General features: G+C 39.4%; 1 protein-coding gene across 3 annotated transcripts in view; it reads right to left on the minus strand.

Annotated features, from left to right (window-relative positions):
* The window catches only part of AFTPH (aftiphilin), a 71838-nt gene that overhangs the window by 39371 nt on the left and 10817 nt on the right, over window positions 1–21650 (minus strand). For all 3 annotated transcript variants that reach the window (XM_056124878.1, XM_056124877.1, XM_056124876.1), the window contains exon 2: window positions 10305–12262. In XM_056124878.1, coding sequence (XP_055980853.1) covers window positions 10305–12230 — 1926 coding nt within the window. In that variant the 5' untranslated portion in view covers window positions 12231–12262. The remainder of the gene's footprint in view (window positions 1–10304; window positions 12263–21650) is intronic.

Consider the following 21650-nt stretch of genomic DNA (forward strand, 5'->3'; position numbering starts at 1 on the left):
GGACAAATTTAGCAAAAAATCTAAAAAAAGAACCTCTCTGACATACAGAAGCTGCACAGCCTAACACAGTGAATTGTTTTGTTCTGCGTGCTGCCAGCAATTAAACACAAGATATCACACATGCAAGGCAGGAGCTCATCTGTGATCAGCCCCTGTGCTTCATGCATTTGTCTGATTGTCATGTTTCTGTTTATAGGACACACCCAATGGTGCTTGGGGTCTACTCCTGGTTGGTGCCCTAATATTACTGCTGGTAGTGTTGGGGGAACACTAGATGCCTGGGATCAAACCTGAAGTTCCCAAATGCAAAGTATGTGTTCCAGCGCTTCTTGACCCTTAATTCTGTTTTTTCAACTTTTACGTATTGCTCTCCATGTACTAGACATTGTTCTAAATGCTTTACAACTATAGCTCATTTAGGTTGCTTAAGAACCTTTTAAGAGAAGTAGCAGTAATATTATCCCCATTGTCAGATGAGAAAAATAGACCATAGAAGACGATCAAGTTAGTTTGCAATCACATGAATATTACACAGGGAGGCCAAACCTTAACCTAGGAGGTACAGCCCAAGAGTCTGTGCTCTTAATCATCAAATAAAGTTCTCATAAGCAATTCTAAATTCAATTCCTAAAAATGTAGGAGCTTGGAGGGCTGTGTCTTATCTAGAATCTACAGTCCCTGGGGTTCCTGAACATAGTTGGTACAAGAATGTTAACTAGGGGGCCAGAACAACAGCACAGCGGGGAGAGCGTTTGTTTTGTACACAATCAACCCAGATTCAATCCCCGGCATCCCATATACTCCCCTAAGCACCGCCAGGAGTGATTCCTGAGTGCAGAGCCAGGAATAACCCCTGAGCAACGCTGGGTGTGATCCCAAAAGAAAAAAAGGAAAAAAATGGTAACTAAACCAATGTCACAATGGAGATGTTACTGGTGTCTGTGCAAGCAAATTGATGAGCAACAGGAGGACAATGCTACAGTGCTAAACCAATGTGGATTAAGTAAAAAAAAAAAAAAAAAAAAAAAAAAAAAAAAAAAAAAAAAAAATCCTAAAATCCAATCATTTTAAGACTGCAACTGCAGGGGGCGTATTTGTTCTGCACATGAAAGTACATTTTCTTATAAGTCATCTCAGTAATTTCTGTATAGAGGTTGGACACATTTTAACATATTTAAATAAAAATAGCTGAGTATCTTTGTGTGATTATAGACCATTGTACATCAGGGGTCTGCAACCACTGGTTCATGGACTGGTGCTGGTCTGCTGCAAGTATTGAAATATTAAAAACTGCTGTCTTGGTTCTAACTGCTGGTTGGATGGTCTTTCTGCAGAACAGGTGACAGTTCACGAAGACTGAAGACTGCTGCTCCACCTGTATGAAGTGGTGCACTGCCTAAAAGAAACCTTACAAGCTGAAATATTACAACCACATTACAGATAAAGAAACTAAAGTTCAGGGAAATTAAGATAATTAACCACAAACTTAGAGCAGGATTTGATTCAAAGTTCAACTCCAAGCTTACTTCTAACAAATCATGCTTTTCTCCATTTTTTTTTAATGGCCTTCCAAATATTGCTAGTTTCTAGTTTTTAGATAAGGGATTCAACTGTGACTGCTGAGGTGATGATGACTATACTTAATAAAATGATTTCACCCAACACTACAATTTACAGTTTTCAACAAGGCAAATTGTAAGTCTTTAGTGAAGAGTGAGGGCAACACTTTAAGTTAATATGAGAGCAACAAATAAGAATACACACTATACTAAATACTAAGCTGAGATTACAATAGTAGCTAAATAGAAAATAGTCACACACCAATTACTTGAAATTTAAATGTTTCAACTTCAAAGCTGAAGAAGAAAATTAGTTACTAGTTCTCCCATGAATTTGGAGCCAGGAAATAGGCAGCTAGCTAAATATCAGTTTCTATTTTTTTAAAATAAATATCAGTTTCTACAACTCAGTAATTCTGCTCCAATTAATACATGTACCAATTTTTAAGCCTTGCAAACAGAGATATATTGGGCAAAGGTTTTAAAAACTGGAGGTTCTGACAAACACGGACTTGAAAATTAAATGCTACTCAAAGCAGGTGCTAGGCTCCTTCCTCCTTTATTTTCACGAAATGCTTCTTACTGATGTGCACTTGTGCTCAGAAAAGTTTCTACCTGTCAAAAGTCTCCTAAGACCAGAAATCAATGCAAGCAGCAGCTTTGTTCTCAAAAGTTTAAGAGGAGAGGATGGAACCAGAATGTACCTCCACGGGATTTCTTTCTTACCTATTTACTTTCTACTGTTCACCAAACATTCCAGTTGTCAACACTATTTCTTGGTGCAAAACAGTGTTCATTTTTTGTTATCATTCAATAATAGCTAACATTTGTTTAGCACCTACCATGTACAAGACACTGTACTAAGCATCTTATACACATACAATTTCGTTTTATCTTCATACTGCAAGTTTTGATCCAAGTACTAGCAGTTCTCTATGAGGTTCAGAGAAATGGCTAATCCAATTTACTGATTAAACCCAGATCTGAATCTAGCCGCAAGAGACACAGACAAGACACCTGTATTCATAGGGGATGAAACACATAGGTAAATTGACCTGGGAAGTTCAAATCCATGGTGTTAAAGGGTAACTGCAATCGTGTACCAAATCATGTTACGAACCCCAAACTGTCCCAAGTAGTCTTTTGGACAGTTTAATACACGGGATCAGCAACGTAATGCTGAATTTTTTTTAAAAATGAAATTAGGACATAAGATTCTATATCTTTACAGCTCTTTATTAAAGTATTTGGAAAGCAGTTCCTTTTGTTACTTTTTCCTCCAAATCTGGTCTTTAATTCTAAAATAAAAATACTGCATCGAATTCATCCAGAAATTGTGCAGAAGGGGTCAAACTCCCCATCTTTTTATAGTATGATGAATATTGTTACAAATGGTTACTCTTCTTAAATAGCTTGAAATTGGGATTGAGAAGTATACAACTGTAGATTGCACTTGATATCTTGCTTAATATTTAATGATGATGAAGTATAAGGTATCCTCTTAAATGGAAGATTAAATTGCCCAGTGGATTTTATGTTTCTTCTAAACTTCCACTTAAGAGCAAGACCCAGTGCTATAAATATTAAAACTACTGCCATTAATAAACTTCAGTTCCTTAGGAAGAAAGAAAAAACTAAAAATATGTTAAAGGAATTTTAGAGACTCCTAAATAAGATTAAAACAAATTTTTTTTTTCTCTCCTTCCCTTCCCTTTTGTTGTTTTTGTAATGATAGGGTTGGAGTTTAGTTGTGTTCACACACACTTGGGCATAGTATACCTGAGATCACTCACTTTGGTTGCTGCTTCAGGGATCCCAAATGGCAGTGCTGTTGGGAGATGGGCTGATGACAGAGCTCTCGACCTCAGGCCTGCAGGTGCTTTACCACTGGACTATCCCTTGGCCCCCATAAAAGAAACTTTCAAAGAAATAATGCAGTTGACTGGCATAAGAACCAAGAACCAAAACATAAGGTGCTAGTTTTATGTAACCTTTTGGGAAACTAAATTAAGATTTTCAACACACTTCACTTTTTATACTTTATTTATTAAGTAGTAGGATTCATCAGAGAAACAAAATCAATGTAAGCATGGACGGATGGATTATGGAGTGGGGGAGGCTGTGTCTGATTTTGTTTTTTTGCTTAGGAGCCACAAAAAAAACAGTGCTCAGGGGCTATTTCTGTCTATGTGCTCAGAAGTGATCCCTGGCAGCGTATATGTGGTACCAGGGAATGAAGTAAGTTGACTGCATGCAGGACAAATACCTTATCTCCTGTACTATCTCTCCAAACCTTAAAAAGGAATTAGCTTACTCGATTATAGAGGATAAGTCACTAGAGCTATAATTCATGAGCGCTCTCAAATTCTTTTGACGATGTTCACTTATATTAGGGAAGGCAAGCTGCTTGACTCAATTCAACCAATTCAAACGCTGATCTCATCTAGAAACACCCTCAAAGGCACCAGAAGAATGCTTGACCAAATAAATGCCTGATTACTTCATGACCTAGTAATGCTAAAAAATAAATAATAAATAAAATTAACCATACAATGAAGGAATATCCTAGGCTCATTTGTATTCATTAATTCAACCAAGGGCTGGAGCGATAGCACAGCGGGTAGGGCATTCGCCTTACACGCGGCCAACATGGCCGACCCGAGTTCGATTCCTCCGCCCCTCTCGGAGAGCCCGGCAAGCTACCGAGAGTATTCGATATGCCAGACACAGTAACAACAAAGTCTCCAATGGAGACGTTACTGGGCCCGCTCGAGCAAATTCAACCAAATACATTTTGTTGTACTGGCTGGGGGTCCTAAAACCAATTCTCTATCAAGGAGTATCAGGGGATGACTGATAGCTATTAGGGAGACAAAAATCATATTCCCAGTTTCCAATGGGGAAAGAGGGAGGAAAGAGAGAGAAGATGGAGAGAGAGAGAGAGAGAGAGAGAGAGAGAGAGAGAGAGAGAGAGCGCACCACTAGCTCCTAGCTCCTTTTTTGTTCACTGATCAAATGTTTAACACAATCAATAGAAAGTCTAGGTAACAACGGGGCTGGAGTGATAGTACAGTGGGTAGGGCATTTGCCTTGCACGCAGTCGAATGGAGTTCAATTCCCAGCATCCCATATGGTCCCCTGAGCACCACCAGGAGTAATTCCTGAGTGTAAAGTCAGGAATAACCCCTATGCATTGCCAGGTGTGACCCAAAAAGGGGAAAAAAAAATCTAGTTAACATCTATCACCATACATACACAATATTGTATATATTAACTATGGTCACCAAATTGTGTATTACATCCCCAGGCATTTTATGTACTTTTTTTTGGGGACCACACCCAGTTATGCTCAAGGGTTACTCACAGCTCTGTACTCAGGAATTACTCCTGGTATTGCTCAGGAGATTATACGGAATGCTGGGGGCTGAACCTGGGTTGGCTGTATGCAAGACAAGCACCCTATCTGCTGTTCAAACGCTCTGGCATACCTTTATTTTATTTTTTAATTAAATTTTTTTTCACTTGTTAACGATTTTTTAATTGAGTCACTGTGAGACTTACAAAGCTGTTCATGATTAGGTTTCAGTCATACAGTGTTCCAACATCTATGCCTCCACCTGTGTACATTTCCCAGGACCAGTGTCCCCAATTTCCCTCCCATCTTTCCTCCTCTCATCCCATAGCCTGTCTCTATGGCACAAGAACTTCTCTTTGTCTCTGCTCCCCCCGCCCACCTTGGGCATTGTGGTTTTCAATATAGATACTGAAAGTTTATCATGTGTATCCCTTACTTAAACACTCAGTTCTTGTTCTGGCACAGCTTTTATATATTTTATTTGATTTTATTTTGCTTTTTGGATCACACCTGGCGATGCACAGGGGTCACTCCTGGCTCATGCACTCAGGAATTACTCCTGGCAGTGCTCACGGGACCATATGGGATGCTGGGAATTGAACCTGGGTCGGCCACGTGCAAGGTAAACGCCCTACCCGCTGTGCTATCACTCCAGCCTCCTCAGCTTTTATATTTTAATTGGAAGTCTATCTTTGAACTACTTAATTTTATTATTTTGTGGCTTATTTGTTTTTAGTAAAAGTATGCACAAATTGTACTCAAAACGAAGTGAAAAATATATTATTAGTTAGCTTTAAGTTTGTAAATGCCAACTTTTTTGAGCAAATAAATAAATATCTCAAAACATAAGACAAAGCATTAGACTTTTCCCACTTTGTGATAAAAATTTTGCTCGAGCGGGCCCAGTAACGTCTCCATTGGAGACTTTGTTGTTACTGTGTCTGGCATATCGAATACTCTCGGTAGCTTGCCGGGCTCTCCGAGAGGGGCGGAGGAATCGAACTCGGGTCGGCCATGTTGGCCGCTTGTAAGGCGAACGCCCTACCCGCTGTGCTATCGCTCCAGCACTCATCCAGTAATATTTTCAAAGCAGCATTACCAATAGTCAAATGTATATAATACATTTAATTAGAAAATGTTCAAATAAAAAAGTGTCACATAACTTCCTTTTCAGTCATCTAACTTTTAAAGCAACATAGAGAGCAGTAAAATTGTATGAAAGCTCAAAGCTTAACATTATTTCCTTCTTGTATACTGAAAAAGACATCTCCAGTACAAAAAAGGGATATTCAATCAAGGTCCCTTTTTGGAAAATCAGCAGGCTTAAGAATAGTAAAAGAAAATGAAAAATGCTAAACTCTGGGGCATTAGAAAAAAGAAAGCATCTGTCAATAAATATTTGTATGTGGCTTTTACACTGAGACTTGAACTCACAGCTAAGAAATAGGATTTTATAAGTTTGAAAGATTTCCTCTTGCTTGACTTTTCTCCACCTAAATAACAGATTATGAAAGAAAAAAGCTGAGACAACTGCTTCTCGACCCAATGAAGATTATTTATTAAAACATTAAAATGTCATTTTGATAGGATGGGAAAAGGAAAAATTCTAAAAAGTTATGGATCTAGTAAAAAGCAGAACAAATTTGTTTTGGTTTGGTTTTGGTTTGGGGGCAAAACCCAGCAGTGCACAGGACTTCTTGCTCTAATCAAGGACCACACTCCCGCAGGACAATATGACAGGATGTGGGCCAGCTGTGCCCTGCCTTCTGTACTATCTCTGCGGTTCCCCAAGTAGAACCAATTTGAAAGGACAATTATATTATTGGTCTGACTTCATATAACAGAAATTCTTAGCCATGTTTATTTAACTGAATAGATTGAGCTCTGAATTCTAATGACTCTCACAATATTCTGTCAAAGCATAATTTGGATAAAAAAATCCCTAAGATTCAGGTCAGAATTATTGCATCCAGGCATGATTAAACAATGATGAATCACTAAAATTTTGATATTAGAAATACCTTCTGTTTTACTAGTGAGAATTTCTGTGCTGTTTTCCAACATGGTAGCAACTAAGAGAAATATTTTAATAAAAGTAGACGTAATCTAAAGAGGAAGAGGTTATATATTATATAGGAATAGGTTTTTCCAGTAGAATATGGAAAGGAAGATTCAGGCCACGAGACTTCTTTACAATAGCAGCAAAATTATGAATTTTTTTCAATTCAGTTACTTATTCAGCAGAACTTTCCTATTTCTCTATGTGAACTCTTTCCTTCTAGCCCATTCTAGTAAATTCTCCTCACTCTGCACAACCCATTTCACAAAATAAAAAGCCCAAGGCTAAGCCAAACAAATATTAGGAAATCTTGCAACAATGGCAGTTTTTTAAATTTTTTTTCAAAATAGAATTTACAATAAAATTCTTATTTTTTATTTTTCAAAAACTCATTAAAAATTCTATTGTCACTTTCCCTTTACAAAGGTCCTTTGATCTTTGATCATATCTGTTTTACACACGCAACTTGTACAGAATCATAAAGCTTTGGGTCAGAGAAAGAGAGATCAGTAGTTAAGGCACTAGCTTTGCCCACAGCCAATTCTGCTGATCATTGGCAATTGCATATGGTTCCAAAACACTGCCAAAGGTGATCCCTGAGCAGAGCCAGGAATAAGCTCTGAGCACAGTCAGGTGTGCTCCCGAAACAGAAACAGACCATACAGCTTAAGAGACTCAGTTAAAGCTAAAACTTAGATCTGAAAAATTCCATAAAACCTACAGTCTTTATTACCTTCTCTATACAGCTGTCAAAATTATACACAAATATCTTCAAATTATTACTTCACAACATTAGTGCAAAATATTACTTTCTCAAGTGGTTACACTTTTAAAAAGTTACCTGTTAATGCTAAAAGCTATAAATTAAAAATTATTCAATACTAGTGTCACCCTGCAATCTAGTAAAACTAAATATGGAGGAGGCTGGAGCGATAGCATGGCGGGTGGGGCGTTTGCCTTGCACACAGTCAACACGGGTTCGATTCCCAGCATCCCATATGGTTCCCCGAGCACTGCCAGGAGTAATTCCTGAGTGCAGAGACAGGAGTAACTCCTAAGCATTGCTGGGTGTGACCCAAAAAGAAAAAAAAAAAACCTAAATAAAAAAAGAATTAGATTAAAATTGGAAGTCTTCGCTTTGGGTCTGGATTGATAGTACAATGGGTAGGGCATTGCCTTGCATGCGGCTGACCTGAGTTTGATCCCCTGCATCCCATATGGTACCCTTAGCACCAGCAGGAGTAATTCTTGAGTGCAGAGCCAGGAGTAACCACTGAGCATTGCCGAGTATGGCCGAAAAAGAAAAAAAAAAAAGTCTTCACTTTGGATTATGTATTAGTTTATAATGGTTTAAACCATTTTGCTGGTGCCAGAGAAATAATACAGTGGGTAAAGCATTGCCTTATCAGCAGCCAACTCGGGTTTGGTCCCTAATACCACATATGGTCCTGAGGCCACCACACCGGAAGTAATCCCCAAGTGTAAAGTTGGGAGTAAATCCTGAGCACTGCCAGGTGTGGCCCCAAATCACACCCACAACACCCCCCCTCAAATAAAATCATTTTTGTTTAAAATTGCAAATTTGGGCCAGGAAAATAACTCAAGGGTTTGTGTGCATGCTTTGTTCACTGGAGGCAAGTGGTTTATTTCTGGCACTTTAAGGTTCCCTGAACAATTTTGGGAGCAACCCCCTAAGTACAGAGCCAAGAGTTGTCCCTGTGCACCACTGGGTGTGGTCCCAAGGCCAAAACAAAGAAATTGCAAGATTTGTCCTGAATAACAAACTACAGGATAACACACATTAACCTACCCATGTAATAAGTGAATTAGTAAATTTAAAATCTTCAAATGCTCAAAGTCTAATGAAAAGCTGTGCATACTAACACCATAATTTCTTTAATATTTTAATGTATGTATCAAAGGCATCAAAGAAATGACAGATAACCTTGTCAATTAAAAGACTTTGGAAATAATTTCAGTTGCAAATGGTTTGCTTGGATCACTGGAGGAAAAGAATTTATAGATTCTGGTTTTAATTAAAAAAGTGGACCCAGTGTTACTAATACAAGTTATCAGTTGTCAATATAAAATTGATTTTCAACAGAGGGAGAGCTCTCTCCCACTAACTCTTGGCCGAGAAAAGGTTAAATTCAGCAAAATGGATATTAAGCTATGGATCTTTGGGGGCTAAATAAATCTAAATGAATTGGGCTAGACTGATAGTACAGCAGGTAGGGTGCTTGCCTCGCAGATGGCTAACCTGGGTTCAATCCCTGGCAACCCATATGGTCTCTCAACGGCTTGGGTTGATTCCTGACACATATGATCTATAATCACAGAGCCAGGAGCAAGCTCTGAGCACTGATGTGTGTGGCCCACCCCTCAAAAAATATCAAATACTCTTTTTTTCAGGAAAAGTCTCAATCAGATAAGGTGAAGCATAGGAAGTGCGGGTAAGAATATTCTCCCTGACACACCTATTCCCTAGAAAATTAAGCATAAATATTCATTTGTAAGAAATTACAAGCAAATAAACACAACCTCAAGTAAATCAATCTAGTACTGTTTCTTTTTGTAGTTCTAAACCTTAATCTACCTCACACACCCACACGAGGTCCTTTAGTAGCTATAAAATTAAGGGTTCAAATTTGTTGTGGGTTTTTTTGGGCGGATGGAGGTGGGTGTCCTGAAAACTCAGAATTTTTTATTGTGATATGGACTTCTGTGTTCACTGAATAACAATTCTCTATTTTTTTTAAATTTCACTTTAATCTCCTATACAGCCACTGGCATAGTTTGAGGTTTCAAATTCTACTAAATTTTAACATGTTGACACCAGTGATGCAATGTGTGCTAACCCACATTTACCTGTAAGCCACTGGGGTACACATGCCATTAATATGTTAAAAGTCACTGTAAGACTTGGGAGATAGCTTAAAGGGCTCAGAGCACATGCACTGTATGTGGGAGGCCTGGATTCTATCCCTGACGTGACATGGTCCCCCTAAGTACTGCCGGGATCAATCCTGGAGCACTGAGAGTACAGTCCTCCACAACAAAACAAAACAAAAACTGTAAAGGCAAAAAACTAAATTCACCGGATTAGTTAGGAAATTAATGACTTCTTACGTAAATTGAGAAAAATTTTACTAATAATTACAACAGAATTGCCTGTCAAATTTATTAGAGTTGTGAAAAATTACAAATCAGACAAGTACATAAAGTGACTCCTTTAAAAGACACCCAGCTTACAATTATTTTTTGAAAAGCTGAATTAGAAACTCCTATAGCAAGTAATATATTATTCAAAAGAGAAAAAGTTGGTAAATACCTGAACTGAAGTGGCTGATTCCTGTAAATGGCCACCAGCAACTGCTCCTTTGGAAGTTGCCAGAGGTACACTGTGAGTTTTAGGGGTTAATGGAGAATCAATCTTTTCATCTGTCCTATGTGACTGCCAGGCTTCCTTACGATGATGAGATTCAGTAGTCTGCTGGTCTCCAAAAGCAGCCCAAGAGCAATTATCTTTCTGTCCATCCTCAAAAGCATTCCAATCTCCAACTTGGCTTGGACCAGCTGAACTGAAGTCCGCAAAATCATCAGAGTCTTGAAAAGCACTACAGTCATCATGAATATTTGGCACAGAATCAAAATCTCCAAACTCACATTCTTGAGCAGTTTTTTGTTTTGAAACAGGTTCAGTGTCTGTTCCAGTGGACTTTCTTGCCAATTTACACCCCTCTGAAAAGCTATCAGAAGTCTGATTTGGGTCTGACTCAGTAAAGACAACTCCCTCTTGGCAAGAAACAGAATTTGTATCCCCAAATTCTCCAAAGTCATCTCCTGGATCATGAGAATGTGGAAAGTGCTCTGAGGACTTTTCAAAATTGACACTACACATTGAATCTTGAGTACCAGTAACAAAAGATGGATTTGTACCACTGGCTGTGCCAAAGTCACCAAAATCATCCTCTGTGGGATCACTGCAAATGACAAGGTTGTTACTTCTATCACCGTTTTTTACACTTACAGAATTACCCAGAACATCATCTTCTGTGAGATCAACATTGGGGTTTTGGGAATTCGTAAACTTTCTACTGTCATCTTTGGAAGAACCAACTTCATCAGCAGCATTAGAAGTTTGAACAGAATCTATGCATAGGTCAGAACATTTAGAAGTAAACAAAGCAAGTTTTTTCTCAGTTTTACATTGTCCACTCCTACTGGCTTCTGAGTTATCAGCTGAATCTACCAAACTCCAAGTCTTTGACAGAACAGTTGAATTTAAAATTTCTTCCTGCTGAGATGTGGGAAGGTCTTGCTTTTCAGTACTGAAACCTCTGTCATTCACTATGCTTATTTCTGAAACACAAACCTGCTCTTCGCCATCAGTGTCTCCTTTACTGTCATGACTTCTACCCAAAGACACTTCTTTTACAGAACTCAGTTCACTGACTCTGTTAATCTTATTATTTTCCTGAATGGTTAGTGCAACTTTATCATTTAAAATTGCACATTCTACTTCTTCTATTTGTGTCCTCTCTTTTTTGGAAAATGTGGCAAAATCTGCAAATGCCTCAGCAGGGCTAGGTGCACAGTCTTTATATTCAGCATTACATGTGATATGAGGCTTTTGTCCTTTTGAATCAGCTTCAGTGTCCAGATCATCTTTTCCCTGAGGATTTACAGTTTCCAATGCTGCAAACCCATTTGTCAGAATCTCCAGACAAGGAGGTTTTTCACTATTGCAGCTTTCTAACTGCTTGCTGTGATTAACGGCATTTATATCAGTTCTAAAATCTCCTGGAGAGAAACTTTCAGGTGTTCCAACATTCAGTCTCTGCTCCACTACTTTACTTAAATCTCCTGGGCTTGCTTTGCCATCACTGGAGGATTCTAAAGTACCAGATGAAATTATTTCTTTGCTGGTGGTAGAAAGTAAAACATCAGACTCTTTCACAGGAGAAGAAAGTTCAGCAGTGATGTCCTTGTCATTACCATTTTTAATGGTTTTCAAGCTTGTAAGGCTATCAACATTTTCTGAAAAATCATGAATTGGCATAAAATGGTTTGAAGGTACAAACTCTTCCTTGGGACGAGTATAATCTGGTGTATCAAAATCAACAAACCCTACACCAGCAGGGCTAACTTCGGAAAACCCACCAAATTCCCCAAATTCATCGTCATCGTCATCCTCAGCTCCATTGTCCAGTGGTGGTGGGGATGAAGAGTACATTCGAATAATGTCTGGCTCCATTGTTTAGTTGCTTTCAGATAATTAATTTATATCTGTGAAAAAGAAAACAAAAACATATTTTGAAGGACACATAAAATAAGGTAAAATTATCCAAAGCCATTTAAAAGCAATGCAGATTTACAGTGCTGTTTTAGATATTATAAGTCACTTTTCTCCTATGTAAAGATTACTTTACATACACAACAAACTGGAAGCATCTATTTTTCTTCTAGCTATCACTTCACACTGATAAGAACAGCTTATTAAAAAGATTGGAAGCAAGTGTTGGTGAGGTTATGGAGAAAAAGTCCACTGTTACACAGTTAGTGGGAATGTAAATTGGGGCACCCTCTATGGAAAACTCTATGAAGAGGTTTTTAAAAAATAAAAATCAGGGGCTGGAGTGATAGCACAGCGGTTAGGGTGTTTGCCTTGCACGCAACCAACCCATGTTCGATTCCCAGCGTCTGATATGGTCCCCTGAGCACCTCCAGGAGTAATTTCTGAGTGCATGAGCCAGGAGTAACCTAACCCCTTTGCATCACCAGGTGTGACCCAAAAAGCAAAAAACAAACAAAAAAAATCAAAATACTCTATATTAGTGATACCACTTCAAGACCTATATCCCAAGAATATAAAAAGACTAATTTGGAAAGACTGTCGGTCTCTCAATTTCATACAGCAATATTCACAATAGCTAGAAGAAGAAATGACATAAATGCCCCTTGACGGATAACTGTAAAGAAGCTGTGATACACACACACACACACACACACACACACACACACACGATAACACATATATACTCAGTGGAATACTATTCAACCATCAAAAAGATTAAATTGTGCCATTTGGGATAAAATGAATGGAACTGAGGTCACTGCACTGTTCAAAATAAGGAAGTAAAAAGACAACCAGACAGCTTCGCTCTTATGTGAACCAAAGCAACTTAACTGGCAACAAACAACAAAGTAACCCAAACTTCATAAAAACTACAATGGTTATGGAACAGAAAGGGAATGGGCTGGAGGACTAGAGAGAGTGGTATTTTTGGTGGTAAGAAGGTGCTGGATCTCTGGTGATGAGAGAGATGAATCCTGGATGAACAGAGGTGCTCAGCTACATCCTCCAAAACCCATTATATGGTAAACTAATGAAAATCAACTTAAAAAAGAAGGAAGAAAAGCCTCTTCTAGTGTGTTTATAAAGCCTTTGATAGTATTCAAACTGAGGAGTTCCAGAAAAAAAAATCTCTCTGAGAAGTGCTCTCATGCTCTCAGAAAGTTTGTTTCAAGTACACCGGGGACTCAAGGCTTGCCTTAAAAATCTAAATGGAGGGGCTGGAGTGGGTAGTGTTCGCCATTTGCCTTCCTTACATGCAGCTGCCCTCGGTTCAACCCCTGGCACCCCATATGGCCCTCTGAGCACGACAAGGAGAGTTCCCTGAGTGCTGATCCAGAAGTAAGCCTTGAGTACCAAGATTGGCATACAATAAACATATAAAAAGTATATATATGATGGAATAGTGATACTACTTCTTGGCATCCATCCCCAAACACCAAAACATTAATTTGAAAGGACATATGCAAACCCATGTTCACCAAACACTTAGTACAATAGTTAAGATATGAAAACAACCCAAATGTCCAACTACAGATGACTGATCATAATATTCCACACAATGAAATCACGATCACGATTATCCTGTTGTTCGTCGACTGTCTCGAGCAGGCACCAGTAACGTCTCCTTCTACCTAGCCCTGAGATTTTATAAGAGCCATTTCAATGCTCTTTCAGGATTAGGAGGATGAGACCCATCATTGATACTGGTATTTGGCATATTGAGTACGACACGGTAAGTTTGCCAGACTGTCGTGCGGGCAGGATACTTTTTGTAGCCTGCCAGGTTCTCCAAAGGAAAGATAATAAGATGTCACGCAGCCGCAAATGCGGCCGCGCGCTTCCAGGAGCTAGGTTTTATAGTCTCTGCGTCTTGGTCGTTGATGGGACCAACCTGGCACTGTCGGGAGTTGATGGGTGTGACGCCTACCTACTGGAAGATGGGGGGTGTGGGTGGAGAAGGCCCAGTCCCAATCTGAGTAGGCTTGGAGACCTCCGCCTCCTGCCCCCGCGCCTGGCTGTCCTCACCGGGGCCCCTTCGAGGGGGGGAGGGTTGAGTTTCTCCCTTCTCCCCTCCTCACCCCCCCCCCCCGAACCGAGCAAAGCCCCAGCAGCTGAGGACCTCCGGAGCCAGCCACGGCCATGCTGGGACCACTCTCCACACGTCCGGACGGGCCTCATGATGAAAGAACTGGCAGAGGAACCCAGGCATGTGGGTCCCGGGACTGAGGTCTCTACACAATGAAATACTACGTAAAAAAAAAGACCAAAAAAAAAAAAAAAAAGACAAGAAAGGACAAAAATCACATAATTTGCTGCTTCATGGATGGAAGTGGAGGGTAACACACAATGTCAATATAGATCACCTTCAGGGCTAATAGCCATGAAAATCGAAGTCTGGGATTTGAGAATTCTGATTTTAAAAGTCCTTTATAGAGGGATTAGGAGAACAATCTAAAAATACAACAGTAATCAGTAGCAGAGTCCTAAGTCCAATAACCAGGGTGACATGGCATATAAAGAATGTGGATCATAGATCATTTAGTATGAATCTCTAACTCTATTTAGGTTTTCGAGCGACACTCAGAGGTGCTCAGGGCTTATTCCTTACAGGCTCTTTTTGTATTCAGGGTTCACTCCTGGCAGTGCTCGGGATACTGTATGTGGTGCCAGAATTCAAACCTAAGTGAGCCATGTGCAAGGCAAGCACCCAACCCATGATACACTGAAGCCCCGGAGTGATAAGACCAAATCTTGACATCTGATTTCTAACTTGAATGTCAACATTTAATTTAAAATCATATAGTTATGTGGTAACAATGATACCAATGAAATGTAGTGGAGGAAATGGTCTTTTCAAACAGCGTAACATGGTGGAGGAAGCGGTCTTTTCAGTAAATGGCAATTAGATAAAATGGATATCCATATAGGAGGAAAAAACAATCTTTGATTCTCCCCAACAACAGCAACAACAAAACTGTAGACACAGAGCAAGCCTAAACATGAAAGGCAAAACAGTTGACATTCAAGAAAACACTATAAGACTATTTTAATAACCTTAGAAAAGGTAAAATGTTTTAACTAGACAGACAATTACTACCAAAGAAAATAACTGGTATATTCAACTTATTAAGGTGAAAAAGTCTTGTTCATCAAAAGAACACCCTAATGAAGGTGAAAAGGCCAGTCATCATCTGAGAGATGGTTGCTGTCCTGTGTGCAACTTGTCAAATAATTAAGAATCCTGTATATGTAAATAATTGCTAAAAAAATCAATGCAAGATAACCCAACTAAAAACAGTCTGAATGTTTTAACCAATATTTCAGGGGGAAGTGCTAAAGGAGGAAGACTGGAAGTGACACAAAGAGAGTGGTCGCGTGTTTTTGGCATCCTAGTATAGATAAAAGTGCAGAAACTTGTATATGAATAAAAAATTAAAATTACAACCATGTTACCTCAACAATTAAAATAGCACTGCACTGTAGCACTGTCCTCCTGTTGTTCATCGATTTGCTCGAGCGGGCCCAGTAACATCTCCATAGTGAGACTTGTTACTGTGTTTTGGCATATCGAACACATCATGGGTAGCTTGCCACGCATGCGGGCGAGATACTTTTGGTAGCTTGCCAGGCTCTCCAAGAGGGGCGAAGGAATCAAACCTGGGTCGGCCAGGTCAGCCGAGTGCAAGGCAAATGTCCTACCCGCTGTGCTATCACTCCAGTCCACAATTAAAATATACACACATATATTTAAAATTAATTTACAAAAGGGATATCTAAATGACCAATAAATATGAAAAGTCATCAGAGAAATGCACATTAAGACCACAATGATACTACTCCACATCCACCAGAAAGGATGAAATTAAAAAAATTTAAACTATAGTCATTAATGGCCAAAGTGTGGAGCAACTGTTACTCTCATACTTCAAAGACTGAAGTGTAAACTTGGTATATACACATTTAGAAAACCAGCTGGCAGTACTGTACCAGGTACATATACACCATACAGTGGGTACATGCTCATTTTAGCAAAACTGTTCATGCCAACCTTACTCTTGACCGAATTATTAACAGAAAAATAGTTAAAATGGATCACTGTACATACAATGGAATATATAAAAATAAAATGAATCCTTAGTACATGTAACACTATGGATAAGATGTGTCATGGGAGTTGGAAAAACACAAAACATGTATTGTATGATTTGATTCCTATGAAACTCAAAACAGCAAAACCCATCCATGGTATAATTCAAAATAGTGATTACCCACAGGATATTGAGTGTTGTCAAAAGCCAAAGCCAGTATAAATAAGGACTGCTGAATACTACCACTAATAGTATTTTTTTGAGAGGGCAAGGATTGAAGGGAAGCCTTTCAAGAAGGAGGAAGTCTAGGGCCTCTAACAGCAATACTGGGCCAAATGGGACAGAAGGGTTCAATGCTTGAGCCAAAGGTACAAAAGCTGATTGGACCTTTTGGTGCAAGGGAATACCAGAGTCTCCTTGGCATTCTCAGGGGCCACCATGACCAAACCTAGAGGTGCAGGGGAGGGGGCACATGAAACACCAGAGATAAAACTGGGGTTTCGCAAATGCCAAATATGTGTCTCTATCCCCAGTGCTATCTCCACGTCCAAATGTTATTATGGTCTGAATAGTAGCTACACAGACACATGTGGCTAATACTTGTGATCCACAGATTTTACTGTATGCATGTTGTACATACAATTAAACAATCAAAAATGTTTCTCATACTCAAACAGCAGCTGTATTAAAAGCAATTGGAAATATAAGCATGCCTTTAAAAACACAATTCTATTAAATTTATTTTTGCTTGACATAAGCAAATTTGGGACTAACCTTAGGATTTAAAGCAACTGACTAAACCAAATTTAGAAAGGGATCAGTCAAAATGGGCGGGTCTAGGCTGGGACAAGTGAGTAGGAAAGGGAATCTGGGATACTGGTGGAGGGAAGTTGACCCTGGTGATGGAATTGGTGATGGAACATTGTGTGTCAAAACCCAACTATGAATAACTTTGCAATTCACAGTGATTTAATAAAATAAAATTTGGGGGAAAAAAAAGTAAAGCAATTGACTAAATTTGGGATTTAAAACCATGTGTCTCAGAGTTACTATGGCCAGGCGCGTGGGGTGGTGATAAAGTGCATGCTTTGCATGCAGTAGGCCTACATTTGATCCTCAGCTCTGCAAAAATAGTTTGGCAAGGGGAAAATATCTTGAACTTGGAGCTGAGAGATTCCAGTTTCAAATTCCAGTGCTCCCATTTCCCTACTAGTTTTCCCTCTTTGAGTTTCAGTTTCTATTTTATCAAAAGAGGTCAGCAGTCCCTAACTCTGAAGGCTGTTGTCAGATTCCAGAAAACATTTAATACCTGGCACACTCTTATCAACTATCGTCGACTATTTTAATTTTTACTAAGTCTGCGGCTCTTAATACAATTTCCTTAACTGGTACAAACCATCTCAAGACTCAGCATCTACTTTGAAAGGTCACTGAACAATAAGTTAGCTAATAAAAATATGACTAACCCACATCCAAAAAACCCAAGAAGTTAGCTTTACTGATAATTTCTGTAAGTAATTCCTAGAAAATGTGAATTCCAAAGGCTGAAGGTCAGAGAACTCTGAACAAATTCAAGGGCCCAGTCACTGGCCTGTTAAAGATGGAAGCTTTAAAGTAGAACAAGAAAATGTAACCCAGAAGTTCTCATTACTTTGAAATAAACTGGCTGTATATTCTATGGTTACAGAAAAGACACCAAGAAGAAAGGCTTCTGAAAAAAAATGTGTCTGGTCAGGATGGAAAAGACTCCACATAGTCCTTTAAAACACAAGCTCCTCAAAGTGGGTGATACTGCCCCAGGGTGGGGGAGAGGGGTGGGAAGGGAGGCTCAAGAACCAACCAGCTGGGTGGGTAGTAGCCTGGGGGAGCAACTGAGGATGCTTTCTGTTTATCTGTTTAAAGAAAGAAGATGGGGAGAGGGGGAGGTGAGAATTATTTCCCCCCCAAAAGGGAGGCTGTAAGCAAAATAAATTTGGGAACCTCTGCTCTAAGAAATCATTAATCTTTGACCACCCATCTACCCTCCCTCAGCTGACAAAGTATTACCTATCTTTAAAAAGTCCTTGGGATCACACTGGTGGTGTTGGTGGGTCTCTCAGAAGTCCTTTAAGTACTTCCCAGAATCAAACATTGAATTCCTTCTAGACATGCTAAAAACTCACCAGAAAGAAACTCCCACCCTTTACAGGGCATCAACTAATCAATATCAATGAGTCCACCAACTTTTTTTGTTCGAAGTCAGAAAAACACAATAGATTATACAACCTAGCTTTACCTAGGATCCTTCACTATAAATTTTTTACAGGAGTTGTGATGGGAGTGGAGAACACAAGCAGGAATGTGGCAGGAATAGAAGCAGGAAGGAAGAGGAACAGACAAAATGACTTGACGTTGGGTTACTGACTTAAATAGTACAAACTATACTAGCAAGTTTACAATCCATTTAGTGGATCACAAAAACAAAACAAAAAATCCTGCTACCTTTTTTGTCTTCTTTTAAATTTAATTTTTATTAGTGAAACACCATGAGGTACAGTTTGTAGACTTACAAATTTTTGTGCTTGGGTTTCAATTATACAATGATCAAATACCCATCCCTCCACCAGTGCCCAAACCCCCAGAAGAGAAATTATTTTATTTCTGACCCTTTAGTCAACTTACAAAGAATACTTACTAGCTATTTCCCCCCCAAAATGCTTCAGCTGAAGTTGATTAAACAGTCTATTGATAACAAAGGCAACAAAATAGAAGTGGCAAAGAGGATAAACTCATTAACACTGGGAAACAATTTTCTCCCTAGAACTGTCTGCCATTATCATATAGGTGCAGGATAAGTTACATATTCTAATTTTCCACTCTAATAGCCTTAAAACTGTTTTTGTAGATACATGTTTTTAGTGTTTTGAGTCACATCTGGTGGGGCTGTGGAACCATATGTTGTGGCAGGGACCCAATCCAGACCAGCCAAGTGCAAGGCCAGTGCCCTAACCACAGTACTCCCTCTCCAGCCCCTTGTTGAAACTTTGTAAAGAAAATATAATCTAAAAAGTAGAAACTAGCATGACTTCTTCCCCTCCACAATATTGTCTAAAGATAACTATGCCTTCTGTTTTCTTTCTCAATTGCTCTCTCAGAGGGCACTCTGAATCTCCACAACTGCAGATGCTATCTCAGGACTCTTGAAACATTCAAGCCTTCCTCCCTCAAAGAAATCAGGGCAAAACAGAACCTCTCCCTGTGTGTGCCCTTCTAGCTCTCCTCCTCCTCAACACCAAGTTTCTTGAAAGGGCCTTGTATGTGCACTAACCCTACTTCCTAAACTCCCACACACTCCTCAACACAGCACAATCTGGTTTCCATCCCACCACTCTACTGAGACTGTTCTTGCAGGAGCTGCATGAGTTTAAAAGATGGGAGTTATTTAAGCAAAGGCCTCAGGAAATATCTTTATGTCCAACCAAGATAAGATGTGTGATCTGAGAGGTTGGCCTGAAACTGTGACATGTGGAGGGGGAAAAATACATTTGTTCTGCAACCTGCCTTAAGCACATATTTAGAGTAATAGTACTTTAAAAAAAATAGTACTAAAAACTAACAGAAGGATAAAATTTTGGCGTGTTTTTAACAGGCCAACTAACACAATTATCTGCATTGATCTGAGGCTCTAAGGCAGTTTCTCAGCAGTTATATAAGCTGGTATCACTAGAGTGTGAAGCTACTGGACAGTACAATTCCCTGGTTCCTGTTTTTTTTTTGTGTTCTCAGCAACCTTCTTTAGCATTTCTGTAAATTTTCAGCAGACAAAAATAACTGACAAATTTTGAAAGGAAATTCTCACTGTTAAGTGTTAAATTAAAATTCTGCTTAAAATCAAGGAGTTAAACCTCAAGAGCTTATGAAATTCTGGACACACACCAAACACACAAATACATATCCTATATTCATACATCCCAAAACGAAAACAAAAAAACCCAAAATGGGTTGGGGGGGGAATGAAGATTGGATTAGAGTTGACATAGGGAAAGTGATGGAGGGTCTTGGGCATTTGGGAGAGGTGGGTACAGTAACCATGTATAACAAATGAATGCCAACACTACTGTACTATGTTAACTAAGGTAAATTAAAAACAATAAAAAACAAACCCCCTCCACTCCTGTAGATTTTCAAAACTAAAGACAACACTAGCCTATAACTAAACAAGAATCATGGTAGCCCCTATCAGTTGGCCTCTTATAAATGCTTACTATGAGAGCAGCCCACCTTTTAGAACAAAGGATCTAGTAAAACTAAATGCAGTTAAAATTATGAGATAATCGGAAATAAAATAACATGCTAGAGATGATCTAAAACTCACAAATTTGGCCTTAAAATGTAAGGTAAAGGTAAAGGCCCTCCCGTTGATCGTCGATTTGCTCGAGCGGGCCCAGTAACGTCTCCATTGGAGACTTTGTTGTTACTGTGTCTGGCATATCGAATACTCTCGGTAGCTTGCCGGGCTCTCCGAGAGGGGCGGAGGAATCGAACTCGGGTCGGCCATGTTGGCCGCGTGTAAGGCGAACGCCCTACCGCTGTGCTATGTAACTTGTATAAAAAAAAGATCTACCTCACAGACTGCTGTTGCTATTAGTCTGACTTTAATTTATTCTCTGACTGCCTTTATTGAGAAAAAAGGTGACTTGGAGACATGTGAAATGCAGAGATAGAAAACAGAAATCAAGCTTTTTAAGAAACCAGTAGACTCTGAAGAAGCCCAAGTTCTCTCCCAAAAACATATTCCTCTTTTTCTCTTTCCTTACATCTCTCCCTCTAAGTTTCTTTCAGTGAAAGCTATTTTCTATTTTGCAGGACTGGAGAGAGAACAGTGGATAGGGCACTTACTTTGCACACAGCTAACGTGAGCTTGATTCCCGGCACCACATATGGTTCCCCAAATCCTGCTAGGAATGATCTCTGAGTACTGAGAAGTGTGTGTCCCTAGAAACTGAACAGCAACAAAACAGAGGGGCTGGGATGGTGATACAGAGATAGGATGTTTGCCTTTCACACAGCCGACCTAGGTTCTGTCCTGGCATTCCATATGATCCCTGGGGCCCACCAGAAGTGATCCCTGAGTGCAGAGCCAAGAGGAAGCCCTGAGCACAGCCTGGTGCGGCACAAAACCAAACCAACAAAACTTTTAATCTAAAAAAAAGGAAAGAAAAAAGAAAAGAAAAACCACCGTCAACAACTG

The sequence above is a fragment of the Sorex fumeus genome, unplaced genomic scaffold, assembly GCF_029834395.1.
Source record: "Sorex fumeus unplaced genomic scaffold, SorFum_2.1 ptg000006l, whole genome shotgun sequence".
NCBI lineage: Eukaryota > Metazoa > Chordata > Mammalia > Eulipotyphla > Soricidae > Sorex > Sorex fumeus.